The sequence below is a fragment of the Mus caroli genome, unplaced genomic scaffold, assembly GCF_978045245.1.
Source record: "Mus caroli unplaced genomic scaffold, Mus_caroli_1 scaffold_20, whole genome shotgun sequence".
In the NCBI taxonomy this organism is placed as follows: domain Eukaryota; kingdom Metazoa; phylum Chordata; class Mammalia; order Rodentia; family Muridae; genus Mus; species Mus caroli.
Window position 1 is genome coordinate 15,852,392 of NW_028227275.1, and position 18,824 is coordinate 15,871,215.

General features: G+C 39.5%; 1 protein-coding gene across 12 annotated transcripts in view; it reads right to left on the reverse strand.

Annotated features, from left to right (window-relative positions):
• Btrc (beta-transducin repeat containing E3 ubiquitin protein ligase) overlaps positions 1–18,824 on the reverse strand; it is a 166,711-nt gene that overhangs the window by 71,142 nt on the left and 76,745 nt on the right. For 9 of the 12 annotated variants that reach the window (XM_021151576.3, XM_021151574.3, XM_021151575.2 and 6 more), the window contains one exon: positions 6,171–6,248. The exons of 2 other annotated variants lie outside the window; for them this stretch is intronic. In XM_021151576.3, coding sequence (XP_021007235.1) covers positions 6,171–6,248 — 78 coding nt within the window. Of the gene's footprint in view, positions 1–6,170; positions 6,249–16,407; positions 16,565–18,824 lie in introns of those variants that run through there. One more of the 12 variants, XM_029472468.2, reaches the window with a different exon arrangement.

Sequence of the window (18,824 nt, forward strand, 5' to 3'; positions counted from 1 at the left end):
TACAGTAACATCAAATCATGTCCCAAGCAAGAACATGGGCTGGAAAAGTCAAAGTACCAAACAATTCCAGAGAGGCTGGCACTGGGCCTGCCGAGCGCCACCCAGATGGTGCGGCGTCCCACTCAGGACACACAGCTCTAACGCAGTGGCTCCCAACTTTCTCGCATTGTGGTGACCCCCCAGCCCTAAGATTATTTTTGCTGCTACTTCATAACTGTCATTTTGCTATTATTACAAACCATAATGCAAGTATCTGATATGCAGGATCTCTGATATCCGACCCCTATGAAAGGCTTTCTAACCCCCACAGGGGCCGCAAACCCCCACCGAGAACTGCTGCTCTGATTTCTTTCCATGGTGTTCAGAGGACAGATTTTTATTTTTTTATAATGTGTGCAGCTGGGCACAATAGGAATTTTATCCCCCCCCCTTTCTTCTTTTTCTTTTTTAAAAATGGTACATCTAGATTAAGCATCGAACACAAAATGAATTGAGTCCATATGGACTCTGACCAGCATATAAGCTATTTCCTTTATAATTTATTCACAGTATCTCAACTCTCTATATGAAAATACACTTTTTATGGTCATTACAACCCAGGAGTTCAATAATATGTTTTCTACTAAGTCAGTGATTACACAATTTATCAAAGAATGATTACACTGAAATAAAAATAAAACAAAGCACTAACCCCCTATACGGTCTTCTTTCCTCAAAGTAATTTTACGAAAGCTGGTTATTAAATTGCTTTTTTTTTTTTGAAGAAGGGTTTTTGTAGCTAGACACAAATTGCTAGCCATGGGTTTTTTTTGTTTGTTTGTTTGTTCCCCCAGCCCCCTAAAAAAGTGTTATTAGGCTCTGAAGAATCCAACAGAAGCGGGACGTTATATAAACAAATCACTGCATCAGATTCAGAAAGATCACTGTGTCTTACTTAAGAGGCCTACAATAATTACCTTTAGGATTTTTTACATAGACTATTTAAAATATGTACCATTTATTTATTTATTTCAAATGAGGTGCTTCTTCCAAAGTATTAAATAATGTCTACAAATGCAAAAGCATTTTTATAAATAGGTAATTAAAACAGATGACTAAAATTAAGTCAAGCTGCAAAACATTACCCAGAATGCACTGTGCTTAGCTTTTCTTTTTTTTAATAAGCAAGCATCCCAGGCAGAATTTTTTTTTCTTTTTAATCCAAAGCCCAAAGCACTTCAGGAAGAAGAAAGAGGAGGTAGGAAGTTTCAAAGGGTAAAACATATATAATGAAATAATGCTGAACCCTAAAGTATTTACAAGAAGGTCCCTTAAGCATAGTTTGTCATGTTGCAATTACACCTTGCCTACTGCCAAGCCAAAGCGCTTACTATTGCCACTAGAGGGAGAAGTGTCTTAATACAAAGCGAAGGAGGATAGGGAACCGGTTTCTTGAGCAATTATCAGAACAAAGCTCCCTTGGCTGTGTGTACCTTCTAATTACTCAGTACAATTAAAATGACTAACCTAAAACAAATACAAGAAAAAACTGCGTGCCTGATAGCAGGGACTTCATTAAACCTTTCCCTCTCATCAATCAAATCAGAAAGAAGAGAACACTGTCATACAGACACTGGAGCCGGGAAAGGAAGTGAATTCTGTGGGGTTCAATTCCTCTCATGCTTTTATAGAGAAGTGACTCCTGAAAAAGCAACATCCCGGTGTCCCCACCTGGAGGCTGCCTGAAAACAAACTGTCCTCCAAAGAACAGAGCCTGGTGTCTTCTCCGTGGTGCCTGCCTGTGGCTTAGGAACTTCTGTGGCTGTTTTGTCAACAGACACTCTGATGTCATTTTCTGCACCTGTGATGTGCATCTTCCTCCTACTTGCCCAACTGCAGAGGAGACAAGGCCAGCGCACTCTCCTTGGCTCTGTTAACGCTCTCCCTCCATGCTGATGTTTAGAACAATGCAGGGATTTTTATCAGGGGAAAAGAAAATCTCAGGCAAGGAAAACAGTTACTTATTCCATCCAAAAGACTTATGTAGTTCCTTTTGTAAGGTCCAGTCATTAACAGAAGATGACAACAGAATCGTTTTTCTTTCCACTGACAAATGTGACATTTTTTTTTCTTTTTCCAGCAGCATGCAAGGTGTTGAAAACCTGGCAGCTGTTACCTCCTGGGAGGAAGACACTTTTTTATCCTCCCTTGACAGTTTAACTCAGTGGGTCAGCACCTTTACAGACTGCACAGTATCCTTGAAGAGGATGGAAGCTTGAATTACTGCTCCCTCCCTAATCAATGTAAACCCTCACTGCAGGTGAAGTCTCCATCTATAGAGGTGCACAGGGGGGAAAATGTAATGCCCTGAGCCAGATGGTTTTTATCTTGTTTTTAGAGAATAAAGGAACAAGCTAACAAGGAGACAGCTACTTTGTTAGCTTCCTGGCCTCTCTCATGGCTTTGCATCCCCAGGGTTCCAGCTACACAAGAGAAAGAATACAGGAAAATGTAAACACGCAAAGAAATATAACTAGAGGGCTGGCAGCATGCTGCTTTCAAAGAGTTGAGAGCGCTCCACTCAATGCTTTATTTATCACTGCCCACGCTCTCAGGACGGTGAGTGCACACACACACACACAAAGGGGGTGGATGGAGGGCAGGAGAAGAATTAGGCAAAAGCCACAATTTACTCAATTACAGAGAAAGGGGGAGCTGACAGAGCCTATTAGCGCTAATGTGGGCAAAGAAGAGTTGCCTGTGGTAATGCCACCTTTTCAAACAGCAAAGAGGCCTTGCATTTCTCAGTCCTTTGCCTCCATCACTCATGGTATAAAAACTATAAAAGAGAGGCTGTGGTTTCCACACTTTAGGAGAATATAAGTAGAAAGGAAACTGTGTGTATTTTATAGTATTTTTTAAAGTTCACACCTAGTGCCAAATGATGACAAAAGGAGTTGCATCTCTAGCCTTCTCCTTCACTGACTGCTTTTGGTAATTTCTCCATTAAGTTTTGGAAGCGCTTTTATGACAAAGTCTTCTTTTTTTTTGTGTTTTAAGAGGGGGTTTAAAGTAAAAGATTGCCATTATATCTGTTAAGTCACCAGTGAAACTATATGAGCATTGTGATAAGAAAAACATTATATACATTATATAACAGATATAACTTTTACCTTGTGTTAGTTCTGTGAGTTGTTTTTCAAAGAATCTGCCCATTTTATCTAGCCAATTTTGGGCATAAAGTTATTTATATTTATATTGATATTCCATTATTCTTCTAATGTCTCTAAGAATTATAGAGATAACACTTCTTTCAGCTCCTCCAATATTAAAACAGCTTTTCAAATTACCCATTTAGTAGCCATGTCCCATCAACAATGGCAATCCTTTGCCTGAGAATAATCTATATAAACTACAGTTTAGTTGTAACAATAGTAGGTTGTTAGAATTCAAGTGAATTTTTTATATTTAAGGGTAAGAGATTCCTGAAAGCTTATCAGAAATATGTGCAGGTGAATTTCAACTTAAGAGATTGACCCCATGAAGCCACAGTCACTTTAGGCTGGCCTTGACATCTTTTTGTCTATAGATCTCGACACTAGACAAACAAAATAGCAAACGTTGTTTCCTTATTGTCAGATGCAACAGAGAAAAAGAGGAGTTTAAACAGCTTGTGTATTATGTACTGCCTTAAAGAACACTCAGCAGCGGGGTAATCAAGTTCAGGGCAGCCGCGGACAGCTGCCCTGTGACCCGCTTCCATTGACCCCTGCTATTCATCACTCTTTCCCAAGATGGAGAGGGCAAGCTCCCAGGGAGTGACCACCACAATAGACAGACACAAGCCAACAGTAATCTGGTTCGAGCAAAAAACCAGATGGCGCTGCAATAAATTTACAAATCTGCATTCATGGGGCTGTTAAAACACCCAGAAGCTAAAAGGCTCTGAGGGCCCCAGGAGGATCGCCTACTTCCCCAATTCTAAAGGCTGCTTCTCTCTCCAAGAACACTGAGTTCATGCTCTTCACAAAGAGAATGGAGATAAAACCCTTTACAAAGAAGGGAGGGGGAGCCTCATGACCTAATTAATCTCCAGAGCTTGGATCTCAACACTCAATGACAGATATTAGAAACATCATTTTGGAGGAATTGGGGGTGGTATAAATTAAAGAGGAGAGGGAGAAGTGAACCTGCTAAAACAGCAACGAGGAAAAAACATCAAATTTCTTTTAAGTACTGTACACAACAGATCTTGCAAGTAGAAAATGATTCAATAATGTATGCATTTATTTTTAAAATGAATCAGATTAGTCCCATGTGTGACCTGCTGGTCCATCTGTATGTGCTGGACTTAATAGGCACGGTTTTCTCTCTTGCTTCAGTTTGAAGTATGAGAGAGATAAATTTAGTTTAATTTTCAACAGATCAGCCTATCCATTTTCCAAATGGACCATCTGGATCAGCCTATTAAAATTAATTTATAACTTTGCAGAGTGAAAATTCGTTTGTTAGCTTAAATAAAGTTGCCAAAACTTTTTGTTGTGTCATTGCTTTCTGACAGTCGCCTCTGTGCAGTGGACATAGCGCTTCCATCTCCAAGTTTACTTATGCAATATCGCTCTATTGATTTCGCATACAGATCTGGTGTCTATCTCCAAATAATTAAAACGAATCGTCTTGACATCAATTTGTTTGTTTTGAAAGCTTCCTGTATTGACTCAATTCTATTTAAAACAATTATTTTTATAAAAAATTAGGAAAGTGCCTATCTGAAAAGGAGTTAACATATAATAAATAAAAAATAATTGTGGTATGTTTTCATGTACCTTTTCTTTAGGATACAGCCATGGATACCAGACCCTAAGGCTGAAGTGGAAGTTCTTTGGAAATAGCAAGGTCAGAGTTCCAAATCAATGAACAGCTCTGGTCAAGTCTCAGCTCTTCAAGCCCCCACTTGCTTCATCAGCAAACCGGGAACTGTATCATCACCTCTACCAGCGCGGCAGGGTTATCGTAGCATTAAATGAAATAAATAAGTGCGTTGTGGGTAGCCAACACAAACCACATCTCTGCTCTAAGTCCTAGAACGAAGGCCATAGACACAACCAACTAAAACTATCTGTACTGCTACCCATTTAATACAATCTTATACTAAAAATGATTAGGTAACGGTTATTTTCTTCCTATAATAATTTAATCAATAAGCAATTTAGTAACTTGTTCTGTACCTTCACTGTCTTAAAACACAGTGAAGGTATCACAGGATTTTATAGGTAGTGAGGACGTTTTTTCATTCACTAGTTTGGATATTTGAATGAAAAACAAAAGAGCCTGAACTTTCACACGTTTACAAGTTACCTCTGGGAAGCAGGGCACAGAGTCCTGAGGAAAAAGGGCTTTGTATGTATTTTTCTCTCCCCTATGTCTGTACTGTGCAAACGTGTGAGCAAGGCTACCCACGTGTATGCACACATGTGGAGGGCCTCTCCTGGGACCTCTCATAATCCCTTCACAATGCTGGCTTACAAGTGGCCGGCCACACTGTGGGTCCTAGGGATTGAACTCTGGTCCTCGGGTTTCCAGGGCAAGCACGTTAAGCACTGAACCCTTTCTCCATCCCACAAAAAAAGGTTCATAGTAACCATCGATGGTAGACTTCACTTCGGGGGTGGGGGGAACTAAAGAAATCAGACAAACTCAAACAAAGGAAAGCAGCTTTGTTCCTGTTCTGTTGTTGTTATTTAAACGGATGACAAACCTTGGCCAGGAACGAGGTACAGGTGGATAATTCCAGCACTCAGGATGCTGAGGAGGAGGCTAGGATTCAAGTCTTCTAGCCTGGACTACTTAATGAAACCCTGTCTCAGAATTTTTTTATTAAAATTAAAATGTATAAATAATCCTTACTAGGAAATAAATATTAGTGTTAACTATTCCATGTCCATTCTATGAAGCACTTAAGGTCATCTTGCCTAAACAAGACCTCTTTACTTCAATTTAAATATTTAATATATATATTCTGACTATTAAATAATATTACCTGACTGAAATTGATGGCCAGGGCCAGACCAACTTCAGAACACGGGGCTCTTTATTTAAACTCCAATTTTTAAGAATGACAGTCAAGGGTTTCCTGTCTTTTGTTTTGTTTTTTAGAAGCTTTTTATTTTAAGTAAGACTGAATTTCATACCTGTCTAAGTGAATTCTTCTCTGGTATTATCTTCCTAGGGGGTTCGCCATTATTACAGTCTTCTCTCTCTGAGGAATTCTGTGAAAGAAAGTAAGCCTTAATTCAGTTCTCATTATCTTCAATCTTATTCTGTGGGAGTAAACTACATTACATTTCTAATTCTGTAAGCTAGAACACCATGTATAGTTATGCATTTGAAGATTTATATACATACAGACACACACACATGTAAAGGAAACCATATGCCCATGTATATAAATAAATTCAAGTTGGGATCTGGATGGGAGGAATTCTGTTGCTTCAACACTACTCAGAAGGATCGCAGTGACTAGAAGTCTAGTTTATCATACTTTGACACTGGGATGTTAAGAAAGTTCTAGGCTATGTTGGGTGGTAGTGGCACAGGCCTTTAATCCCAGAGCTTTGGAGGCAGAGGCAGGCGGGTCTTTGAGTTTGAGGCCTACAGAGTGAGTTCCAGCCACAGTTGTAGCCCACATTTAGCTGATGGTAACTTGAATCATGATTATTACATTCGCTTTTAAGTAATTAGTCTCCAACTATTTTAAATGTTGCTTGATACTGGTTTAGACTCTTAAAAAAACCACAAAACTTTCTCTTTTCATCTCACATTTGATTTTTCTGTCTTACACAAAAATGAGCATAGTTCTTATTAACATAATTCGTGTTTAACCTGTACTTTAGGATTAGAGTACATTTTTTGTCACTATCAGTTCAAATAGTAGCTACAAGACCCTAAAATGTCAACAGGATTTTTATATACCGAAGAGGAGCAATTCAACTAAAAACAGATTCAAATGTGCTCAAAATTGGCTGAGCTTGGTAGTTTATAATTTTAATCCCAGCACTTGGAAGACAGGCAGGAGGATCTTTTGAGTTTCAAGTTTGAGGTCAGCCTGGTCTGCTAATGAGACCCTTGCAAACAAAAAACAAACCAAGGGCAACAAATGTTAGCCATTTGCAAAACAAACAGAAAATCCCAATTACATTTATTTGAATTCTCTATTAAAAGTAACTGTTTATAGCTTACAGCTGACAAATTTGTTACATTATATAAAATCATTACTTTTCTCTTTTTTTTCTCTGTGTAGCCCTGGCTGTCTTGGAACTCACTCTGTAGACCAGGCTGGCCTCGAACTCAGAAATCCGCCTGCCTCTGCCTCCCGAGTACTGAGATGAAAGGCATGTGCCACCACGGCTGGCTATTACTTTTCTAACTGGAGTTACTTTATTTCTAGATTCAGGACATATTTCCAACATATGAACTTATCTGGAAAATTTCCTAATGCATAAAATTATATAACCACCACTGTGTTGTAAATCAACATCTAAGATATTCAGTTTTGGAAGAAAAAAAGAAATACATTTGAAATTATGCAACAGTTTTACTGGGATTCAAAAGCTCACTGCTAGGTTGGAGCCTCTGGGTGATTCTTGCCTGTGTCATCAAGTTCCTTCTGAGTTTACTGACTCACAAGGAGGAGATGAGCTAATGACCGTAAAGCGCTACAAATAAGGAAACCAGGCACTACTGTCTGTGAGCCAGGGCCGCACTCTGCAGCCTTGGCTGGCCTAGAACTCTCTGTCTCTGCCTCTGCCAGAGTGCTAGGATTAAAGGCTAGGTGCTATTGTTAAGAATTCTTAACAAGAAAAAGGAGTAAAAATCTGTAGACACTGTTAGAGCTATTTAGTGTTTTGTTTTAATAGGATAACCAAAATTTATTCTGGCCAAGTCATTATTAAAAGAAAGCCAACCAAGAATGAAAAATTCAGCACAACTGTTAAATGAGACAGTAGCAATGTCAAGTGATTAGGCTATAAGGGGCAAGGAACTGGTTACCACCTAATATTGAAGGAGACATGTGGAGTGTCAGTGAGTTAGAGATGAATAATCACTCCCAACTTGACAGTAACAAAGAATGATGAAATTGCCACATGAGCCTAATAGGTCAGTCATCTGGGTGGTCCTCAGGAACCTCCCCAACCAACACTCAGAAGAGTTCAGTTTCCAATTGCTTACTATCCACACTCTTAGTGAGACCGAATCCCAACAAGAAAGGTACCCAACTGCTCTACTCAACAAACTAAGTTACAGTCAAGAAACTCAAGAGGAACTAGTTGACACAGGGAAGAATCACCCAGAGGTTACTAAACTAGCAGATTACTAAAATAGTAGGTGCACTTTTTATAAATAGTAAAATTGTTACATAATTCTGAATGTATCGTCATAAGATACTAAGAAAAAATAGTAACTCTACAGTAAAGAAATCTGGCAAATAATGCACTAATCTCTTGGTCTAAGAGATGGCTCTGCAGAAGCATTTCCTGAGGGCCAGGGTTCAATTCCCAGCATCCACACGGCAGCTCACAATTGTCTATAGCTTCAGTTCCAGAGGATCTGATGCCCTCTACCAACCTCCATAGGCACCAGGCACACACATGGTGCACTGACAGACATGCAGACAAAACACCTGCACACATACAAATGGAAAAGTTAAAATAAATGAACATATTTAGGATGAACAAATCACCTTTGAAGTTAGTTTCCTTGACCCAAACAGGAAAACATCTACTCTGGATGGCTAAATGGTGAAAGTGTTTACCATGCAAGCATAGAGATCTATGTTTGGATCCCCAAAATTCATGTACAGCTTCTCTAATCTCAGTATTCCTGCTGCATAGGAGGCAGACAAGCCAGTGGGCCAGCTAGCCTGTCAGACACAGTAGTGAACAAGACATCCTGTCTCCAACATGGTGGGAGGTAGGTGATGGCCACACATAAGTGCAGTGGTCACGTGTACCTGTGTGCGGGCACAGCCCCACCTACTCATTAAGGTGACAAGACTAACCTGAAATGAAGGAAATCCTATAAAAGTAACTATCCTTAATTCAATGACAACAACAAAAAAAAAACAACGTCAGTCATAGAGTAGATGAGTAATAGTTCCTTCGTAAAGGGAAACCAGAGACGACTAATTTTAATATGTGATCAGAGATTTTTTTTTCCCCCCATAAAGGCCAATAATGAAAAACTGGGGGAAAATCTAAGTAAGACCTTGTAGATATGCTAATATTAAATTCTAGAATGTTTTGCAACATTCATTCTTCCTTATGTGAAGACATGGATTTTTTTTTGGGGGGGGGGAAGTATATAGCTTTGTACCTGTAACACAGTCAAGCTCTGACAAGTTTACCACTCCCTCAAATCTTTACAGTCAATCTTCTCCCCACTGAAAATCAGTTATTTTGTTTTAGCTCAATTATTTTGTCTTTTCCAAAATGCCATACAAGGCACTCAGGTAACATGAGCATGTGAATCTGTTCTTTTTACTCAGAGTTTTTTTGTTTGTTTGTTTATTCATTATATGTAAGTACACTGTAGCTGTCTTCAGACACCCCAGAAGAGGGCATCAGATCTCATTATGGGTGGTTGTGAGCCACCATTGTGGTTGCTGGGATTTGAACTCAGGACCTTTGGAAGAGCAGTCAGTGTTCCTAACTGCTGAGCCATCTCTCCAGCCCTCAGGTTATTATTATATAAATTATTATTTCCTTTTCTGGTCCCCTCATTTTAGACACAGTTTCACACTGTGGCTCACACAGCTTGGTCTGTACTCACAGCACCCCTTGGATTCCCAAGTGCTAGAGTAATAGATATGAGCCACCATGCTCCTTCTTTTTATTGTCAAGTCCTAATCTACGATAGGGATACGTCCATCTCTTTACACATTCCATTTCCTGCTTTTGATCTTACATTATGTAGTAAATCTTTAACTTTCAAATGGTTCAGAAAAAAGCATGTCAATGTAAGTGTGCATGCATGGAGATAACAAGAATGTGGCAGCATGAGCACTTGGTACTTGCGTGTAAAGAATATAAGGGGATGATTTGTACTGTTCTGTCAGAAAGGAAACACTAGGCTGTTGTTGTTTGTTGTAACTCACGTGTTCCAGCCTGGTCCCTAGTTGGTGCACTGCTCTTGGGAGGTTACTAGCCCTAGGTGGAAGAGACATGGTTTAGCAGTGGTGGGTCACTGAAGGTGGGCTCAGCAATGCTTAAAGCCTAAGATCTCTTTTTCCTGCCTCTCTTCACAATATGACCATCCACCACATGTTCCTGATGCCAGAGACTAAGTGTCCCCAGGCTCCCTTGCTTCCTGGACATGATGGACTCTAAACTGTGATCCAAAATAAAGGCCTCCTCATCTCAGCTGCTTCCTTCTGTCAGTTATTCTGTCAAAGTGAGGAGAAAAACAATACAGAGGTCAAACCTGAAAAAAATACAGAAATAAGAAGCAGGGTGAGAGGGGAGCTGTAAGTCAAAACTTTTGGGAAGAAAATCCCCCAAATTTAACTGAGACTTTTTTTATTCCTCTTGAGACAGGCTCTCTCATGTAGCCCATCTCTCCTGGCACTGGCTTTGTAGCCAAGGATAACCTTAATTCTGATCCTCTGGTCTCTACTGTCCCAGTGCTTGGACATAGTCATATACACCCGCAAATATGACTTTACATGGTTCCAGGAATCAAATCCAGGGCTTTGTGCATTCCGTACACAGTCTAGAAACTTACTTCTTCAGTACCCGAAACTTACATCCTGTCACAAAACCCTAAGCAAATATGACTGTTGATAATTTTATCCAACAGCCAGAACACCTCATTACAGAGAACAATAGGTTCAATGTGTTTGTAGTCCTTGAGCAAAAACTCCCTGAAAAAAAAAAAATCTGTGAACAATAGCACTTTGAAAAAGATTCTAGAGCCAGTAAGTAAGATCTTATCAAAGCTATAGACACTGACTGACTGATAACCTGAGTCCATCCTTAGGGCCCACACTGTGGAGGGTGAGAACTCACTCTCCCAGGTTGTCATATGACCTCCACTCACAAGCCATGAAGCACGCACACATGCACGTGCACACACACACACACACACACACACACACACACACACGAGAGAGAGAGGGGGGGGGGAGGCAGGCGGGATTAAAAAACAAAATTTAAAAGATTCTATATAGCTTTTTACCTTTGATATTAACCCCAAAAGTATTTTTCCACCTTAGATAAATTGCTTACAATTAAAAAGAGATGTAGTTTTTGTTTAAGTTTAACTTTTTTGGGTGTGTTGTTTTTTGAGTCAGGGTCTCAGATATAGCCCAGGCTGCAGACATAATATTGATAACAGATGGGATGGTGGAGTAAGAAGATAAAGTATTAATAAAGAAAATAATTTTTAAAAGTGAGATACTGTTTAGGCAGACCACAAATGCTTTTTTTTTCTTTTCTTTTTGAAAATATCTTCAGAAGTAACTGGCAATAAAAATGTAGCCATGGGGGGTGGAGGGGAGAGGTAGTTCTGAGATGGCATGGTGGCATATGCCTTTAATCCCAGTACTTAAGAAGCTAAAGCAGGTGGACTCTCTTACAAGTTCAAGACCAGCTTGGAATACATAGTAAGACCTATCTCACAAAGGAGTCAGATGATAAACTGTCTCAAAATCAGCACATCCAAATTTAGCATACTAAATCTTTAACCCCTCCCCACCATTTCTAATCAGCTCCTCACCATTTGGTTCCCATTACTCAGCATCTCTTTTATTATTTCCTCAGTACTTTGTTCTTTCAGCAGATCTGAGTTATCAACAGAGACTTTCTTCCCTTGCTGCTATTCTAATATTCTAAGACACTTCTACATCCCATCCGCCTCTTCTCCAGCCCAGACACCACCATTCACCACGGACCAGCTCTGACAGCCCTGCTTCTAGTACCTGACACAGACCATGCCTATGGCCAGGACTGCCATGCTAAGAAGGCTATTCTGCAGCTCAAAAAACATAAATCAGACATGGTGGTGCAGACCTTAATCTTGGGAGGCAGGGGCAGGTGGATTCCTATGAGTTCAAGGCCAGCTTGTCTACATAGCAAGTTCCAGCACAGCCAGAACTACATAGAAAAGATGGAAACTTTTATGGTACCTACTTACCTGTCCCCAACTCAATACATTAGAACCCTAGTAATCTGGCCAATTTAACTTCCACAAAGCACACACCATTTACCATTCATCAATTTTCTACTTCTTTCATTCTTTTCCCTTCCCATTCTACTCTTCCTCCTCCTCTATTCCCCTCCTTCCTCTCAGACATAGCTTCACTATTTAACTGAGGCCAGCCTCTACCTGTGACAATATTCCTGCCTCAACCTGAATGCTAGGGTCCCAGGTATGTGTCATCATACTTGGCTCTTTCTCTTTGGCCACAGTTTTGTTCTAGGGCCTGGATGACCCTGCACTCAGTGTGTAGACAACAAGTGCTAGAGTTATAAATATGCCATCACAGCTTTGCTAACTGAATCACCCCCGCGTATGATAAGAGCCTGCTTTCCTAACCCTTTGTCTACTAAAGTCTCAATTCTCAATTCCAAGTTTGGTGAGAAGGCGCAGTGAAAGATATTTGTCACCAAGGCTGATGACCAGAGTTCAATTCCTGGGACCTTTGCAGTGTAGGAAGAGAGCCAACCCCTGCAAGCTATCTTATGAGTGCCCCAGCATTTACACATTTAACTTCCTGCCTCTACACACACACACACACACACACACACACACACACACACACACAGAGAGGTAGGGGGTAGGGAGGGAGGAATTAAATGTAAATTTAAAAAAATCTTGACTCAAGTGACAATTAAAATACCATCATAGTTCTCTCCACAGCTCAACACATTACAGAAAATAGGGTCAATAGATGCTCAATAAATAAATAAGGCCCATTTGGGTATGGGGTGCACACCTTTAATCCCAGCATTCAGGAAGCAGAGAGAGAAATATCGATGTGAGTTGTAAGTTCAAGGCCAGTCTGAAAAGACATCACTTAGAAGTAAAATCACAAGTTTCAAACCTAGAAGTAATGTTTTTTGACTTGTGCTTCAGGGTTTTTTTTTTTTTAATACTTAACATATTTAATGTATTTGTGTATTTTGTCTATATGTTTGTGCATTATGCCCACGGAGGCCAAAAGAGGCTGCTGGATCTCATGGGACTGAAGTAACTTACAGAAGGTTGTAAGCCATCACGTGGGTGCTGGGAATCAAAACCAGGTCCTCTGGAAGAGCAGCCAGAACACCCCTGACCACTGAGTCATAGCTCTAGTCCCAATGCTACACTTTTCACTGTAATAATTCAAATGAGTATGTGACTCAGTTATTATCGTAGCAAAGCAGGTAGATGCTGGCAAATTTCAACCCTGAATCTGAACCCTTTTAAGGTGGAACTCAGGCCAGCGACAGTTGATAGGGGAGAGAGACTCCCTTAGAGATGACCTGAGGTCAATTCCCAGATCCAACAAGGTGGCAGGAGAGAGCCAACCAAGAGTTGTCCTCTGACCTCCATATATTTATTCATTATGATATGTACATGCTTGTACATATGTGCATGCACACACAACCACACAAATAAGCACTTCAGAATCCAACTGTTCACTGTCATGTAGAATGGCAAACACATATGAAGAAAAGAACCTAAGACTGTTTCTAATACCCAGCTAAAAAAATCATGTAGTGAGCTTTGCAGGTGAGTTAGGAACTGAAGTGATACTGTTTCCACACAACTTGTCCTGTGACTTGGCAGTAACTTTAACCTCCACATACACATGGTTTCCAATTTACATTAACAAAAGTTATTTTTTACAAGGTTAAAAGGTAATTTAGCTACATAAAAAATAATAAAAACTCTTCAGTGAAAGGTGACATAAAACACACACACACACACACACACACACACACACACACACACAGAGCTGGCCAGAAAATGACTGCAATCCTAATACTTGGGAGGCAAAGGCAGGAGGATCACTGAAAGTTCAAGGGCAGCCTGGTCTGAGTAGTGAGTCACAGGCCAGCAAGTGCTACAGAGTAAGGTACTCTCTTCTAAAGACCAAACAAAAGCCCACCACACTCTGCATTTGAAAAAAAAATTAACGAGTCTTCCTGGGATTAATGGGAGAAGTAAGTAAGTCTAGAAGCTTATTGAAGGTTCAGTTCTTATCCAAGGACCAGTTTTTAGGGAAGACCTGAAGTATCCTCAGAAAATAATCCTCTCTGGCATGCTTCCACAGACAATAGCTTCTCTGGCAAGTTTACCATTTGGCATACCCTATTAAGCCACAGCCACATCAAACAAAGTCTGCACACAGTGTTTAACTTCTACGGAACCCCAGTCCAAGCTTTCAAGGGGTGCTATTTTTCAGCGGTGCACAGATCCAAACATAGTGGTAGGAACCAGATAGAATGGAAAGTGCTCCCTGGGAGAAACCAAAGAGTACTAACTGCCATCTGCACTGCCTTCCTCCCTAGGACAGAAGTCAAAAAACCTGCCAAGTGGGTTGATCCCCCTGCTACATTGTCTGACGCTAATTATAAGAATACTACAGATGCAGCCTTTCTCAAAATGCAAAGGGACTGTGTGTATTTGCAAAGAACAACTATTTTTTATGCTTCCAAATTCTTAATCCTGTTTGGAGCTGTCAGTGGGGGTTAATGGAAGCCTTGGATAGGAGAATTCCAATCTGGTTGGCAGATGGATAGGTTGGTTATAGCTGCATAACTATGTCTTGCCTGCAGGCACAATTCAGAACACTGTTAAAGCAATATAAAGTCTCTGTCAAGCTGAACCATTTGGATCAGTAGCAAGGAGAAATAATAATAAAAAAGAAGTTCATTTCTGGGCCTTGTGCATTTATGCTAGTATACAGAAACTGATTAATTGTCATAGTGTGTTGGTCTTCTATACCTCAGATTTCTACTTCTGGAGGAGATTTTGCATGCTAATATAATCATTCTCCCTCTTGAGACATTAGCAAATAATCAAATGAAAAACAGGATCATAATTTACTGAGATTCAAGCAATTCTCTATGCAAATTTGACTTGTTATTGCTGCTGCCTCGTTAATCTGAATGCCTTTGACAAACTCCTTTGATTTATGAACTCATGACAACTCCAATGTGTATATATTTTGCTAGATTGACATTATCATTAAGAGTGGGTGGACTGAGCTCACATGAATGGCTGATTTTATTCGCTGGTGTCTGCTGCTCAACAGCTGAGCATCTCCTCCTCACAAAGCCCCTGAGCGGCAGGCTCTTCCCATCTTCCCATCCATTCATCATCTCGATGTTAATTGGCCCAGGCTTTAAGCAAATTTTCAACACGATTTAAAGGCACGATGACACTGATTACTGACCCTCTGCCATACGGTGCCTATTGATTAACCTGACAGAGATGATGAGCTTGAGGGAAACTAGGTGTGTGGGGACCTCAGGGAGAAAAATATATTGTCTATGCAGGCAAACACTTGTCATTACCTCACAAGCCAGAATCTGCACAGCACAAACTCTTAAAAACACACTACTGCTTTGATACCTACAGCTAAGACAGAAAGTGCTTTCTGTATCCACAGATATTACAAATACGTCATGTCAAAACACACTGACACATTCAGTATTTAGAACAATTCCCTGGGTAGATGCTTGCCTTTCAACCAATTATTCTTGTGTTAGCTGTGTGTATGTGTGTGTTTATATATTAAATTAGAAGTACTGGGGTGGTCTAGCAGTATTTTATTATGCAAGAAAAATAAAAGTGAGGAAACAAATTTTAGGAAATAAAGGAAAGAAGGAAGGAAGGAAGGAATTAAATAATCCCAGCCAGTTTCACCATGATTAAAACAGGCTACAGTCTGTCACTAAAAGAAGAGATTTTCTCAAAAAGAAACCCAATTTGATTTCAGAAATTCTGTTTTCTATTCTTTCAATACCACAACCTGACTCCAAATGCCAAACTATTCAACACAGAAATTATCAGCAGAACATTTAGACAAAGCAAAATAGTATTAGAGTCTGACAAACATAGTTCTTAAACTCATGCTTGCCTGTTTGCAACAACTATTGTGCAAACTGTTTATTTGGAGAAAGTGTGAACAATCTTTGAGGATATGCTTCAGAAATCCCAAATTCCTCACTATTAAGAGAAGAAAATATAAACGTTCCAAGTTAATAGGCGGTAAGTACAAATATTGGTAACAAACAAAAATCTGCTCAAGCTACTGCTCAGTCTGTAAATGCACACACATCATGCAGCACACCACGGGTCAGAAAGGACACCTTCAGATAGGGACAGTTATTATTTAAAACAAAGCCAACAAAATATCCTCCCTCTGGACACACATATCACCTTGTTTACTCACGAGTCCTGGGGGACAGCCAGTGTACAGTTTTATACACAGGGAGTTTGGAGCAGCACTAACGGTTATTTCAAAGCTAAAATAATAGAAAACTGAACAGCCTGACTGTACTCGCTATTACAGTGACATGGGCTGTTAATGTAAGAGATCAAATGTTCTTCAAGCCAAACAGCATTGGTGCCTGTTATTCTGGAACATGCAGCTCACTCCCTAAAAGCCTGCCTCCTGCTCTTCTAAGATAAACAAGCTCAGCTCAGCACTGAGATGCTCTGATAAAGACAGAGAGGAGCTGTTCTGGGGGAGACAAGAGAAGAGGCGCCAATGTTGCTTTTGTTCACTTTCAAGTCAACAAGCATCATAATCAAGACGATAGTATTTTATCATTAAAGCATAGATATAAGAGAAAAACAAATTTGCAGCAATCAATATAGGGACCATTCCCCAAAACAGCTAAAACAGTCATCTCTGTTTTCTGAAGAGGAGAGATGACAGCTGCCTGAACATATTTAGCTTTGTGTCTTCTTAATCAAAGATCTGAACATCAACTTAGCAATGACTCTAAGTATATATAAGAATTTTTAATTAACATGCGCTACACCAGAATAACAGTCTATGTAAACACAAAACTAAGTTTCTGGGCTCTAAAGGCTCAATTGAAAATCAAACCATACTTTATTCCTTACCCATTTAGATCTGTAGGCTGTGAATTTTTAAAATTATTTTATTCACTTGAACATGACAATGCAGTCACCAAACTCTAATAACACGGCTTAATATTTCAAACTGAAATAGAACAACAAAGTAGACCCCTGTGTGTCAGACCAGAACTAATATTCCTTTAAAAAATATTTTCATACATATATTTCATGGTTTAAAAAACAAAAGCAGCTGGGTGGTGGTGGTGCACACCTTTAGTCCCAGCCCTCTGGGAGGCAGAGGCAGGCGGACCTCTGAGTTCCAGGACTGTCAGGACTACCTGTCTCAAAAACAAAACCCAAAACCAACCTCCCCACCTCAAAAAAAGGAAACCAAAAATCAACCCATAAGGCTAAACGAGCACAGTAAACTAAGATACATTTGCCAAGCGAATGTGGGGTTGAAATAAAAGGCCAAGCACATCTACCATGCGACCAAACCACAAGGAGTTTAATTTACTTCTGCACAAACTTTTAAGTTTAAAAGCAATTGAAGAGTCTTTTGCCCTCTTCACGATACTACACCTCCTGAATATGTACTTGGGAGAATTTCATGTATGCCACAGTTTTCCTTGCTGTCATTTTTATATACTATCTTCTCCAGAGATCATCACAGTTATCTGCATGTGAGTAAGAGGTGAACATTTGCCTCTCCTATGAATAACTGGTTAATTTATAACTAAAAGGTATCTATACACATTGTATAGATCTTTCTTCTTTCTCAAAATAAGGCCAGCAACTAGAGAGCCTTTGTGCCATCCACCCAGACCCCAGTGAACTGAGACCTCTGGCATGCTCATTCCTCGTACGTTCTCTGGGTTCTTTTAAATTCTTTTCCTCACCTTGGGTATCTTCCTTGCTTAGATGTTACTTACAGTTCAACAATAGCTTCAAAAAAATTTAAGATTTGATCAACTTGTTAATTTCCTCCAAGTGATTATCAATTTGGAAAAAAAAAATAAAAAGCACCCTAACTAAATAATTACAGAACAATACAAAACAAACAACACTGACTGTTTTGTGTTCTGGGTTTGGAATTTATAATTATAAAGTTGACTATATTTGACCATTCTCTTACTTCCTTTATTATTAACAAGTTGTTCTATTCTTATTACCCTGCAAAATTAACTATTTTATCAAATATTTCTTACAATTACAAACTGTTCTTCTCACTGGTTTTTGTAAATATTTGGTCCTGCATAGCTCTTTAAGTGTATGTTTTAAAGAACAGAGGCATGTTTAGAAGAAGAAGAAGAAGAAGAAGAAGAAGAAGAAGAAGAAGAAGAAGAAGAAGAAGAAGAAGAAGAAGAAGAAGAAGCAGCAGCTTGTACGCACCACACTTTATACTCTCTGCTTTTTCTTAAGATGCTAAGTATGCTAACTATATTCATATACTTGACCTTGATCTTTTTTAACCTTTGTTTTTACTGTAAACCTTGCTTTCTCGTTTTTGATACCATCTATTATAGAAAGGGGTGGATTATGTTTTTAAAGGGAAAGCAGCTAACATAACGACACCTCCTGGATTGTCAGGTTTCTGAGTAGTTTAACATGGAGGGAGAACTGGACTAGGAATTAAAATTTAAGTGAAGGACATTTCTTTTCTGGACAGGCCAAAGGTTATACACACCCACTGACAACTGACTTGTTTGAATGTTAAAGCTAACGTTATCAAACAAAATGAAAATAAAACCAAATCACAACTTGGAGTT